The sequence below is a fragment of the Hippocampus guttulatus genome, chromosome 21, assembly GCF_054856545.1.
Source record: "Hippocampus guttulatus isolate MCC_2025c chromosome 21, RoL_Hgut_1.0, whole genome shotgun sequence".
NCBI lineage: Eukaryota > Metazoa > Chordata > Actinopteri > Syngnathiformes > Syngnathidae > Hippocampus > Hippocampus guttulatus.
This window is the reverse complement of record NC_141281.1, coordinates 3,688,789-3,702,613: the sequence shown is the minus strand read 5'-3', so window position 1 is coordinate 3,702,613 and position 13,825 is coordinate 3,688,789. Positions and strand designations below refer to the sequence as shown.

The following is a 13,825-nucleotide window of genomic DNA, read 5'->3' as shown; positions in this document are numbered from 1 at the left end:
GGTTCTTTGTCTATGTGTGCCCTGCGATTGGCTGGCAACCCTCGCTGACCGCCCCAAGACAGCTGAGATCGGTTCCAGCACGCCCGCGACCCTCGTGAGAAGATAAACAGATTAGAAAATGGAAGGATATCATGAGAGCATATGTGCTATAATCTAATTTATAAACAGCACTGACTGAAGCGGCGGGGTGTGGGGGGGGGGTCGTCATGCCAAAGAACTGAAGGACTCTGTGTCCCATGTGTTGGCTAGTTGGGTGTGTGTTGACAGTTTTTGACAGTTCCGATATTTTGCATAATTTAAGGGTATTATGATAGCAGGCCAAATAATTATTTAGAAGGCTGGCATAATCCACGGATCCACCGCTGCTACCGAAGACGGAAATGACGAAAGAGTTTCAGCGGACACGAAGGTTTTTGATGTCGGCCTACATCTATTTCCGAGGACCCTGCCGTGTCCTGCTCTTGCCCTGTTGAGTTAAATGACGTAGAAGTCATTTTGACGTCTGCATACAGTATGTCGTGCATTCACTCATGTAATTACGCAATTATGGGCCTTTATACCGCCCACGACAGACTATACACCTCCACTCCCAAGTCTGGCAAAATACCTTGATTAGATGACACCCCGCGCACCTCTTTGCTCCTCATGATTTCCTTGTTTCAGATTTCTCCCCCCTCTCTCTTTGTCTATCACTTTAATCTATGGCTTGAATCAAAATTGACTTGAGAATTTATTTCAGCACCTTCAGCAAACTTACGCGATTGCATCAGCAATTTATACTTTTGCAGTCTTTTGGAATCACAGTTTGGGGAGGAGTGTTGAGGTTGCAGATGCTGTCGGGATTTATTTGGAGTTAGTGAATGGAAGGAAGGAAGCCTGGGCATTGATGACTGCTTCTTATGCTCTGTCATTAGTTGGGCATTAACACCCCCCCACACCCCTCCATTTACTAATAACAGGGCATAAGGAGCTAATGGGAGGAGTGGGTGGGCTGCTTGTAAGAGTCCAGACCTATTGCGATAGTCGGGCCTCAGCACCTGTCCAGGGTCACTAACTCAACCCGGGGGGGCAAACTGTGGCTGCCCACTGTGCTGCCTGTCTGACAAATGCACAGCATCATCCCTCTTAAGTTTACCATTTCATCACCCAGCTGCTGAAATACAATTGGAGCGGTGCGGCGCCTAATATTGGCAAATGCAAATAACTCCCACTCCCGCAGCCGCAACTTAGCTGAACATGATGATACCATTAGGTCCGGTCCAAGTCGGGTTCGTAAGCATCATTCTGCGGACCTTAGCGCTAAAACTGTGTAATGCATGAACTCACCAATGCATGAACAAACGAGTACAAAACTACACACAAAACACGTGCACAAAACAAAAACGTGTGTATGTGTGTGTGTGTGCGTGCGTGTCTCTTGAAGGGCTGGTTGGTTTGTGAGGACCAGGCTTGCCAGAACAGGACCAGGCGCTTGCCCGTTGCCTTCTCCCGCCACGGACCCATCTGCCCAAGTTGCAGCAAAGCGACACTCCGCCCCGAGGTAACGCACGAGCACCTCATCACTGTTTGGGTTGAATCTGACATAAATCCACACACAAGCACACCGATAGTTAGTTCCTGGCGGATTTGTCCAGGTGATGGTGCTGTGGAGCTGAAAACGCTCCACATGCTGTATGGAGCATCTATGTATCACTGTTCTATTTCACTTCTACACACCTCATGAAGTACATCAGCACCGTGGACGAAGATGTAATGGAAAAGCTAAATCAAAATTGTGCCTTGACAGAGGTTTTTCTTTCACAGATTCACTATGATTAAGTTTCTTACTGTGGTTGTCCACCGTGTTCCAAATTATCCGGCGTATGTTGGTTTTCCACATTTTTTGTATAATAATAGTTGAAGTGGCGGGACCCTTGTGGCACTCCAGGTTCAAGATGGCAGTCACTCCGGAGGTTGCCGAAATTCTCAAGGTCCAAGCCCCGAGTGTTACAAAATATGTCTCTGAGCGAGCCGGCCAAAGCTCGTTTCTAGCTAGTTAATTCGACCTAAAAACCACACGAACTTGCCTCGACCTTCGACTTGTCAAGTGTCGGTGACGTGCATGCGTCCAGTCCAGCGAAGCCTTTAGGGACCATCTTAAGGTCAAGGTCATCTTTATTGTCAAATATGCTTACGTATGACATGACATGCATCCCGGCGGTTCAATTAGCAGAAAATCATCCGTCTCCGGTTATCAGTTTAACACAATAACAAATTTAAGGTGGCTTCGGCCATGACACTGACACTGTATCGAAGTACAGTGCGTCATACTAATCTTTTGCCAGTCTAGCTAAAGGTGTGTGTTGACAGCAACGGAGCACCCTTCTACCGGGCTCAATGTTACCTGCTGTTTTTGGAACTTTCAGCACCTTGTGAGCACTTGGTTAGCTTGACCACTGGATTTAACAACACTCTCCCTCTTGAGCGTGACTGTCCAGTCTGCCTGTCCTCAGTCCTATTCCGTTTTAACTCTTGCCCTAACTCTACTGTCAGGTTTTTTTGTTTTTTATTGAGGGGGGGGGGGGGGGTCTTAATCCACTGCGCTCAATACTTTGCTGTCTCTGACTTTGTGGCGACAGATTGTAACTCAGAAGCCCAATTTATGCTGTCACTTTGGCCACTTAGAAGGCTGTTGGTGTGTGTACCTGAGGGCTGTGGCACTTGAAACCACAGGCTGGATAAAAACTCTCCCCTGCTCACTCGACCATCGTTTCTCGCTAAGCCTTGCAGCCTCTCTACGCCTTACCATCTCCGGAACATCATGTTTAGCGACACACTTTGTCATTACTTATTACGCGGAAGGCCCAAGATAATGAAGACAGCCAGCTGCAGTACTGTTGACAAGACTGCATAACCACAGTTGAGAGTGAGCTTATTATTTTAAGAAGAGTGAGCTGCTAAGAACGTTGAATACTTTGGAGCTGCAATTTCTTTTTGACGCAAGTTAGATGATCAATCCTGATGTACTTGGAAATAATAGCGTTATTAATATAATCATGATTGATGAGCCAGAAAGGCAATCAGATTTTCGTGTTGCCGCATCCGCCACTGGAATGTAAATCGACTTGTTTGGTCCCTTTTTTTTTTTTTTTTTTTTTCTGTTTAGCGTCATGGTCCATTTCGCATCACGATGGGCGCTGCCTCCGCTCGCTTCTCTTCCCTCCCCCGTATCGCGCTCTCCACCCCGTCTGTCTCTCCGTCCATCTCACTTTGCCTTTGCCTCTTCCGCCCTCTCCGGCTGGACGCAGCATCAGAGTGCGATCCGATCTCCATGTAATGGCGGAGTAATAGGCACTCTGCCTTGATTGGTTGGTAATTTGGGGGAGTTATGCACAGGTGCAATTTGTAGTATTTTCAGGAAATTAAATGTCTTTCTCTTCCCCTTTCCCTTGCTGTTCCTTTCGTCACCGTCCTCGCCGCCACCCACCCACGTACGCGGCGCTTAACTCAAGTAGCCCCTCTTTCCACGCCCCGTTTCAAATCCCTCCTGACTTTGCCTTTCTTTTCCCTTTTTATTCACCGCTTTCTTGCCCCTGCTCTTTTCTTTTCACTTTCTTCCCCTCTCCCCCCCACTCCCTCGTTAGCTCTCCCACTTATTCCCCCCTCCCTCCACAACCCCCCACCCCCCTTTTTTGCTTTATTGATGTACGCTCAGGCGCCCATTAGAGCTCCCTTTTTCCCTCTAGTGGAAATTGCACCGTGTTAATTTTCACACAAATTACGGCAATAGCAGGTATCTCTATTTGATACATTATAGCGGGAGCAATCAGAGATAATTGAGTGCCTTTCAGAGGGAGACGGCTGCATTCACCGCCGCCTCAAAGCTGCCCCATTATCGCCTAATCGCTCTTTAAACACTGAATTTTGCCGAACAAAAATTCTCGTCATAATTTTGCTTAAGTGTATTTGGAAATCACAGTCCTTTGAGCGAGGATAATTGAAATCAAATCCCTTTCACTGGAGCTGACATTTCTACATTTCTCCCCAATTGAAATTAATTTCAAAAATTGGGCATGAATATCTTCAAATAGCAGGCAATTATGCCTTTCAATATAGAGAAATTACCGGCACTGAATGGTTGGTGGCTTGCGGGCGAGAGCACCAGTTAAATGCCTTTGTTTCCCGTCGTGTTTGCCTAGTAAAGATTTACATATATTGACTCATTATGGTGTCTTGTCAAGCTGATCAGCGCGACTAGCTCCAGCGGTAATAAATGCTCATCGCATCTTTAAATGGCCGGATGGCGGACCAGCGCGGCCTTGTTGTTCACAGGTGCCGTTCCTTCCTTGTAATCTCCTTGCGGCCCATTGCGTTTTTGTCCTCGCGGCCATGTTGTCGCACCGGCTGCCTTTTCGTTTAATTGCATCTGATTGAAGCAAAGTCAGACGCACAACTTCTTGGGACGTTGTTTGTGTACCGCGAGGTCTTGAGTGCTTTTTTTTTTTTTTTTTTTTCCCCCCCATCTGAGAGCAACTCGCAACGGGTACAGAATGATTCGGAAATCCATTTGTACATTTTTTAACGATTCATGTTTCCTTCTGACATTCCTGTTGCTTGTGCACACATTTTTGGGTAGTGGTTTTGGAGGATGGGGGGGGTGAGGAGTCAGTAGGGGACAGAGACAAGCAAAGGGGGTACGACGTGGTGAAGAGGGAGGGGGGGGGGCATCCTGCGCCCCCGGGAGAGAGGCAATTTCACAGCTGGTTTGCTCCTTAGGCAGTCAGGCTGAAAACGCTGCAGATTTGGGGAGCAAATTGAAATGGTGTCAGCGCGGGAACAAAGCGCTTAGCCGAATGACAAGGCGGCCGTACGTACGCGCATGCCAAAGAAAGGTGGGGTTGAGGTGCCACAAATTCAATAACCACCCTGTAATGTTTTAGCCACGCCTTTCTGACACCTGTCGATCAATCAGAAACTCATGAATCGGCCGGCCTGTAATCAGCGTTACATTGTGTGAACGCGTGCGCGTGTACGTTCTTTGCATTTCCTGCATGTGGCGCGACGTGCTTCTTTCCAAGATGGCGTGCGACTGCGCTTGCGCCACCTTGGCAACCAATAGCGAGGTTCCATTATCGGCCCGACATGGTTCGGTTGTTGGCGAGGCGGCACATCGGCGGTCAACAGCTGTGCGTGCCACGCATGCAGCCATCGACGGCCATTAAACACCTCCAACCTCTCGCACGCACGCACTCATCATATTTGACGCGCAGCTACATTAGACACTCTTGCCACTTGATTATGCCGCTGTAGTAAAAACTGAAATTACAATTACGCCGGCGGTCGATTGGCAGGTATAATGGGCGCGCGCGCGCTCCAACGGTGACACGCAGGAATTGTCGGGGGATTCTTCTTCCCGGCGGTAATAATAAAGCACTCTGCACACACCTGACGTGGGTGTGGGGTCGGGGGCTGAGCGTGCCCTCTCCAGCGTCGCGGGGGAAATGACGATCCGATAACTGCAATTAAACATGCAGTATAATGGCTAATCAAATTGACAGCCTCGGCTGTTGGCGTTCTTTGCTCACAATGGCATATCACAACAAACTATTACGAGGGAGGAGGGGAATTTCAGGCCCGAGCCCTTCTTTTCACTCTCTCTTTCCATCTGTGTCTCCTTCTGTTCATCTCACTCCTCTTTCTCTTTTTCCCCTTTTATCTTTCTTTCCTCTCCACTTCCGCTCCGACGGCTCGGTGTTACTCGTCGTCATCCACCTGCGGCTAATTGCAGTAAAGGTTAAAAGAACAACAAGCGCAATTTGTTTTCTTTCTCGCCATGAAGTGGAACGGCGATGTTCCGCACATTTCCTCTTGGTCTGCGTCTTCTCATAAATGCGCCAAACTTAATGGGTTTTTCTTTTCATCCGTTTGCAGTACTCGGAGAAGGCCCTCTACGACCAGATCTGCTTCTACAGGTTCATCTTTGACTGGGACTATGCGATGAACAAATTACTACAGGGAGAAGAGAAAAGTAAGCAAACACACACACACACACACACACACACACAGCGGACAGTTTCCCCTCTCACTCAGCGTACTGCGAATGTGCGGTATAATGCGCAAACCGCAAAGAACAATTTCCAATGAAACTAGTAACACATTTTCAATGGATAATCCCCCGAGGAATAAAGACCGGATTTGCTTGCTTCACTTTTTGGTTCCCTGCAAAGTCAGGTTAGTATGAGTTACAATTGCTGAGCTTGATCTACACCGATAGATCGTTTTCGGTATGCATCCATTCTGTGAATGAACTCAAGTCAGTCGCCCTTGCATCCGTAAAATGTTCTTTCTGAGAAAAAAAAAATGTGGGTATGGCTATTTGTACATTCCAGTGCCATGTCATTGAATGTGATAAAGTAACGTCAGCTGTTTTTGAAGATATAAATGTGTCAATGTACGATTGAATGTTATGAAGTTGTTGTTTTTTAATATAGTTTCTAAAGTTTTGTGCATTTGCAGTTAGTGGGGGAGGGTGGACGTTGCTTTTTAAATGCTGTGATATTTTATTCATTTTTGCTGTTTGTGTTGGAACGCCGCAGTCGTGCTTTGAAAATCGAAATCACAGCAGTGAGAGTGCCGGGTGAATTTTAATGTCCCCCATCAATTTTTGCTCACAAATACTGTAAATGTAACATAGCATTAACAATCAATGGCTCCGAGTAAGCCTGTTACCCAGGCTGCACTTAAAATAGTCATCATTGCTGCCCCACACACACACACACACACCAAAGTATGGGCATTGTACATGGGAAGGGGGGGTTAAGGACATTCATCTCCTCGAGTCAACAGCCCTAATTTGGGAGACGGATTCAATCACGCACACGTACAGAATGCAAAATGCTCCAATCACCGGGAGAACGGCGGAAAGAGCCCTCCCTCTCGCTCCCCCAGCCCTTCCCTCAATGTCCACCTTTAGCGCTCTCTCTCCCCGTTCACTCGCTCTCTTAGACAGGCACTCGTTTGGCTGTGTTGATTGAAAACAGGTTTTAGATTTGAAGAAATGATAGGGGAAGTAATGGGCACGCTGAAGAAAGGATAGCCCTTCTCCTGTAATGGGACATGGAGCGTATATTCCTACCCCCCCTCCAAAGAGACCCTGCTCCAGTCAGTGGGTGCCGCTGGGGAGGCGGAAGCCGCAAGGCCTCTCGACGCATAGTTCTCCCTGATTGATGTCACTTGATTAGAAAGGACGCCTCGACCAAGTGATTGATTTATTTTATTAAATATTTATGTATGTATGCCTGAACGGTCGAGCTTGTGTGGCAGCGAGACAACGGAGGTAAATATAACTTGTAATCAGCAGATGACCACTCGAATGATGGAAGGCGCTAAAATAAAAGGATTGAACCAGCGCAGGGCGACTAACATGATTATAGCTCCCCACTTCTGCTTTCTTATTATATTTTTGTCTTAGGCTGGATGCAGGCAATCATTGCCAATCACGTCTTGACTCGCCTCCCTTCATTTCGCTGAGCTTTGCGGCCACTTACTCTTGTATTGTACCGCCCCACGCCACCGAGTGGAACGCGTTTTGTAAGCGGTCGGGGCCCTTTTACAATTGCAAATTCAACCGGATGTCAAATAACATTTCAGATCCTCAAAGCCGGCCCGGGGGGGAGGGGGGGGTCACCAACGCGGTGCCCACGGGCACCGACGAGCCGAATAGCCCACGGCCCTGTTCTTGAAAATGCAGATTGGCATAGATTCATCGAGCAAAAGTGTTGAATATTGCGATGCATGTATCCGAAGAATATCACGAATGTGTATTCATAATGTAAGTAGTAAAAGGTCATTCGAGATTTTTTTTTCCTTCCAGAAGTGTGTATCGCACTCGTAGCCCTTTCGCAGGAAACGGTAAGCAGCAGGAACGGTTGCTTCCCCCTGCTCCAAGCTTTTGCCCTTCTTAGCTGCACATGGGAGCTTTATCACCAATCTACTGGCACTTTGGTGAAGTTTCAAAGCAGTTTGTGTAAAATTCTTTTTTTTTTTTTTTTTTTAAAAAAGACTATGAGAGTATGTTTCGAGCATGTATTTCTCAATTGCTACCAGAACTATCCTTTGAAACACCTTCAGCTTTACGCCGCATCCTTCTTCATTCGCTTTGTGTTGAAGGAGGAGGACGTGACGGTCTATCACTACGTTATTGGCAGATAGAACTGACAGTCATTGTAGGTGCGTTTTTTTTTTTTTTTTTTAAAGAAATGGGTCCGTAAAAAGATTTTCATTGCTCCTGAACAAACCCACAACTTCATGCTGATAGAAAGTATAGGTTTAAGGTGTTCTCCTCTGTCCTGTGGCCATAATTCCACATATTACTGCATTACACACCCAGGGGCTACATTGCTGAGATTACGGGTATGAGACAGACAATTCTATTCTCTGTGCTTTTGGTGTAAGAACGTGTGCATGCGGTTAAATCTTGTAGAAAATATTTCCCTCCCCAATTCCATTTCAGTGGGCTCCAATTGTTTTGCAGATTTTGGTCCCTATTTCCCGCTTAAATGTATTGTTTAAAAAAAAAAAAGTTTGCAGCCTTGACTGCAACGCGTGCATTTAGCATTGTGTATGTTTGAGTTACCAGTAGTTGAATGTGTGTTATTTATTTATTTTGAATGACCGGTCAGTCGAATATATTTAAGGATGCATCCTATTCGTCCACCCGATTAATCCGTCGGACCCTAGAAAACACTGAAGTGTCCTCGCTTTTCGTGTCTGCATTGATATTATGTCAAGTTCTTCAGTGTTAAGACTTTGCACGTGAAGCCGCATTTCATCCAGCGAGTTGATGTTGAGATTGTCAGTCAGTAATGTACACAAAGTGATTGTAAAGCATTTCCCCAACATCACCGATCACGTTATATAAGACTACAAATGCCACTGAGTATCCTTTTCTCTGTATTTTGTATTTAAAATATATACACATATACCAGTTAGCTACAGGCAAACCGTAGCTCGGCTAGTCCAGTTTCAACTCGGTGGCCATTACCGTCCTTTTGTATTTTCAGTTTCGAGCCGCGTTCACATGTGCCCGATCTGTGCAACTGTTTGTATACGTGCTCACAAGAAGCCACATTGTAGTCGAACGGCTGCGGATGGAACGCGATGTTGGAACGAGCGCGTCTTATCTACATGTGCGTGGCGTTTTTGTGCCTGATTGCTGCGGCTGGATAAAACAGGGAGGTAATTTCATCCGCGGCAGGAGAGCTCCTAATAGATAATGCACACGACACCGCCGCCCGCTTGTGAGAACGCCCCCCCCAAGCCCCCTCGTCGGTTGGCATCTCATATCGACGAGTTCCAATCGTTACTTGTCACTTTTCATCTTTGCGTCTGTTGCTTTTTGTCCTCCCCTCTACGCGTCTTGGACTGTGGGCAGCGTGATTGCGCGTGAGCCGTAATGTCATTTGGCCGCATTGATAAAACAAAATTGTCCTTAAGCTGCACTATTCTAATGTTCCCTTTTACTGGCTTCTGCATTTGGTCCCCCCCCCACCCCCACCCCCCTCTCCTCTCTTTCCTTTCTCCTCCTTCCCCTCTGCATTCTCTCTACCTCCATCCCTCTCCTCATCCTCCCTTTTCCTTTCTGGGGCACGGCCAAGTCCGTGGGTGCGATTGGCGACTCAATTATTCATTCTGTGCAATTACACTCACACAAAGAAGTTTCCCCCGTGCTCCGAGTGGTGATTAAATTAACTGCTATTCCAGCTGCCCGCCGCCACCGGCCTAATCGAATATTCATGGGGGCGGCCGACACGATGGCCGATCTCCATTAACTTCATCATGCTCACTTAATTACAGGCTTGTTATTGTATTTACACCTAGTTAGAGCGTGCGGAGCCCTGACATGCTCGTGCCCAGCGCTGCCAGAATTGCGGCACCTTTGCTGAAGCGAAGGCAAACCCCTGAGGTGCTCGCATGTATCCGTGCGTGTGTATTGTTGTAGGTGGCGTGAACAATCAATCTTCTCCTGCAGATGTTGGGCATAATATATTGGTTTGTTGAACCTCAAGAATTTGGTCAACTTGATTGTAGATTAATCGTATCTTAAAGCCTGTGCTCGACATTACCGCCAGCCAACCCAAAGAAATGCGGGTGAATTTGGCGAGCGGCAGGTCACTCGGGCAATTTGCCACTTCGCTTGTTGCAACCGGAAGCTCCGGGAGGCTATTTTGATATCGTGCCAAGAAATTCATGCAGAAACTGCACGAAAACTCGCAATGGATTGAAGAATTGTGAAGCTGCGAGCAATTTTGGGGACCGATGTTGAAATTGAACTTGACATTTTAAGATGTATTTGGTTGAAATAGCTTTTGTTTTCAGTCAATATGAACTGCTAAGGACGCAATTTCAGCAAATGACTCTAGTCGGGACTGACGGTCGAACTGGCTGACCGCTGAAATTTAGCGACGGAAGCGTGGTTGAAATGACGTGACGAACAGCTACCCGGGCGGCTGACGGCTGGCCAATGACGTAGCGGCAAAACTTTGTAAAATGCCCACCTTGGCCTGTGACGCCATTCGGCTATAATCCAAATTTGGAATGGCAGCAAAGATGGTCATCAGCGGTGCACTATTCGGTGCCGTTCGCCCGCGTCGTTCGGTGTGCGGCGAGCACCCGAGTACAGTATGAGCGTCTTAAGTGGGCCGCTCACACAATCCGTCCTCATTACGACGCAGATGTAAATTTCTCCCTCAAACCAATCGATGGTTTGCCGCAAAAGCACACGAGCAATTAAATTCTTCCACTCGCTGCAGTTTAGTAGATCGTGTCATGGAAATTTCGTCTCGACTTTCCAGACTTGTCTTTCAGTGGAGGTGATTTGTATGAGCTCCTTTGTGCATACTTCTCCAACTTGTTCTTTCTTCTATTTTTGTTCCTCTTTTAAATCCTTTATCTATCCAACGTTTGTGATTGAGGCGGCAGCGAGCAATGCTGGGGGGATGATTTTCTACCTTTTTAGAAATGATGACATGATTGCTTTCGCTTGATCATGCACCATCACCCCCCCCCCCCCGCCCGCCTGCCCTCCCCCCACTTCTATTACCCAGATAAATAGACTCATTTGTGTCTCCCTTCTCCCAGCATCCGTGTCCGTGTTAGCACGAGTATGTTCTCATGATGCCGTTGACTTCGACCGCATCACGTGTGTGTGCGTGGGGGGTGTGCGTTTCTGTGTATCTAACCTTTGTTCTCGTGGCCACCGGGTAGGCTTCTATTTATACAGCATCCACTAATGTAGCGGGAAGAAGGAAGGGCAAGACGGGAGATGTGACCATATGGACAATTTGGATGTCTGTGTTTGCATTAAGTCCTTTTGGGTCCAATATTTACGGTACCTTTCCATCTTAATGTATTGAATGAACACTCTTCGTTACCACTGCCTCAAAAAAAAAAATTTAAAAAAAAGCAATCGCTGAATTATTCTTTCTTCCGGAGCAACAAATATCCACTTCACTTCTGTGTGGTGGCGGCAGCAAAGTTATTCTTAAAGATCCAGGAAAGGAAGATGTGGCGTCCTACTTTAAATTGCAATTAGAAGAGAATGGAGCCATATATGAATTTTGACATCCGCACGAGTGGCGTAATCACACCCAACACATTATTTGCGGTCCCTCCGGCCGCAGCATCATACGTCTTGGGGGCCGACAGTGCGCTAGGACTGTTTTATGGCCACTTGATGCGCACTCCTCGCTTGCTGTACCGATGGGAAGATTTCGCGGCCATCCTGTCTGAGATGCTATCGCTCGTCTCACAGCGGCCCACCCGAGGGGATAACACGCGAGGTATCGACCTCATGCTCTCGCTGGACTCATGTATTGATCTCTTGTTTCTCTGTGCTTGCGCCGGTCCAATTGTGTGATCTCCTTCCCGACCCGCAAAGTGATAGCATTGCAGGGAGATAGCAAAGCATCTCCAGGTAAATACCTATACGGGAGATTTAATACACTGGGGAACATTTGAGGGAGGGGGGGAGGTCTGTTGAGTCGGATTTTTAGGCTGATTACAACAAACTGGTGTTCTGATTCCAAAATTGCGGTCTCGTTTTTTTTTGTGTGTGTGTTTGTTTTCAAAGCTTGTGACAATCCCATCTTAGGGTTTTGTTCACTTTTTTTATTTTTTAAATTTTTTACAAAAATGGGGATCCGACAGCCCCTAAACTTGGTGTGACAGAGGAAAACTGAGATCTGTTTTGTATTACGCACCCCAAAAAAAATGTTTCAAACCGGTGTCGGACGTATAACCTCAACAAAAATTGTCTTCCCCGGGGTTATTCGCCACATGTCCCCCAGTTATATGTTTGATCCAATTCATGATAATTGAGAGTAACAAAATCATTTCCACCCCGCCCTCCCCTTCAGCTCGCGCTGGCTGGTGGACCAAAGAAAAGGACGCGTACCGGAAGCTGAAAGAAGTGCCGGAGAAAGCGCTCGCCACCAGTAGCTACTCAGAAATTAACCTGGCCAAACTCTTCCAAGCCTTCACCTCCCTCAAGTAAAAATGGGATGCGGGATGAGATTTCTTTGTTCATCTCATGGTTCTGGGAAATATTTTCAACCCCCCATCAATTACACCGCTCTTTGGTATTGAGGAAAGTAATGACATCTCAATGACAGATCAGGCTACAGACCGCATCTCTGCATCTGCGTGCGTTTGTTACAAGGCAGCATGATAAAGGATGCAAGAGTTGACTTTGGTGTAAGGTGGGGGATGGGGGCCACACGTGTTGCCTTCCCGGCATGGAGCAGCAAATTTTCTCCCGCACCGCCTCCGTTTGAACGTTTTGGTCCCTTTTCACTCCACTCCTCGCTCCCCCTTGCTCCCAGCTTGTCAGATTATTGCTTCAGGATGTGTTTTTTGTTTGTTTTATGCCAAGCGTTGTAATTACGAGAGTCATTTGTGTTGTTGTTTTGATATTGTTGAGCGTGTCCTTGATACTGAAACATTAAAAAAAGGGAAATAAATGCGGTCTTGATCTTGTCATTTGTGTTGCTCCCGGCGGCCTCTTTTTTCGACATGATCCCAGCGATCACGTTTGGTAACGCGTCAATTTCCTTTTGATGGACGCCGTGAAAGCGTAGTTCTTTGTTGCGGTTGTAACGCCTCGTCATGAGACATTATGACCGCAATAATAACAATACATACTGTAAAACCAATCCTTCTCCGGTAGTGTCAATAAAATCTGATCTAGTAAGATAAGATAAAGCCTTTATTAGTCTCGCAATGGAGAAATTCCCAATTCACAGCAGCAAAGTTGTCCTTTCAACCCTGCGTGTGTTTGTCACAAGTGTCCTTTCACCAGTGGATCAGAGACGTCATGCTGAAAATGTGCACACGTCTGCTACAAGCTAAGCTTTGAAAGCAAACACGAAGCTGTAGCGTCCGTTGACGAAAAGAGATGAGTTCACTTCTCCTGTCCCACGTAATCCGCTTCAAACTCCAAGCCGCGACTCCCAGTTCCAAATCCGCATCGGCGCTCCGCGCTAACGCTCCTTTCTTCTCATCGTCGGCTCCTCAAGCCTTACATCCATCCAGCCGCAGACCGTTCAACAGCACCGATCTCTCCGCTGAACAAAGCGGGGCTGTGAAAAATGCTGCCCATTACAGGCGCAAGACACAAGCGCACCGGACTGTCCAGCAACGACAGTCAAATGGCGCCGACATTCCTCCCAGTCAAAAACAGTGCTGGTATACCCATGCTGCCGAGAAGGCGCAACCACCGAGCACAGTCTCCTCCTTGATGAATGTCGTGGCCAAAAAATGCTGAAAAAAGTCCACATCAGGTCCACAC

At 47.1% G+C, this 13,825-nt stretch overlaps 1 protein-coding gene across 3 annotated transcripts in view; it reads left to right on the top strand.

Moving 5' to 3' along the window:
- pola1 (polymerase (DNA directed), alpha 1) overlaps nucleotides 1-13,017 on the top strand; it is a 34,629-nt gene extending 21,612 nt beyond the window's left edge. For all 3 annotated transcript variants that reach the window (XM_086101416.1, XM_086101417.1, XM_086101415.1), the window contains 3 exons: nucleotides 1,424-1,540; nucleotides 5,911-6,007; nucleotides 12,396-13,017. In XM_086101416.1, coding sequence (XP_085957542.1) covers nucleotides 1,424-1,540; nucleotides 5,911-6,007; nucleotides 12,396-12,532 — 351 coding nt within the window. In that variant the 3' untranslated portion in view covers nucleotides 12,533-13,017. The remainder of the gene's footprint in view (nucleotides 1-1,423; nucleotides 1,541-5,910; nucleotides 6,008-12,395) is intronic.
- Nucleotides 13,018-13,825: the final 808 nt, after the last annotated feature.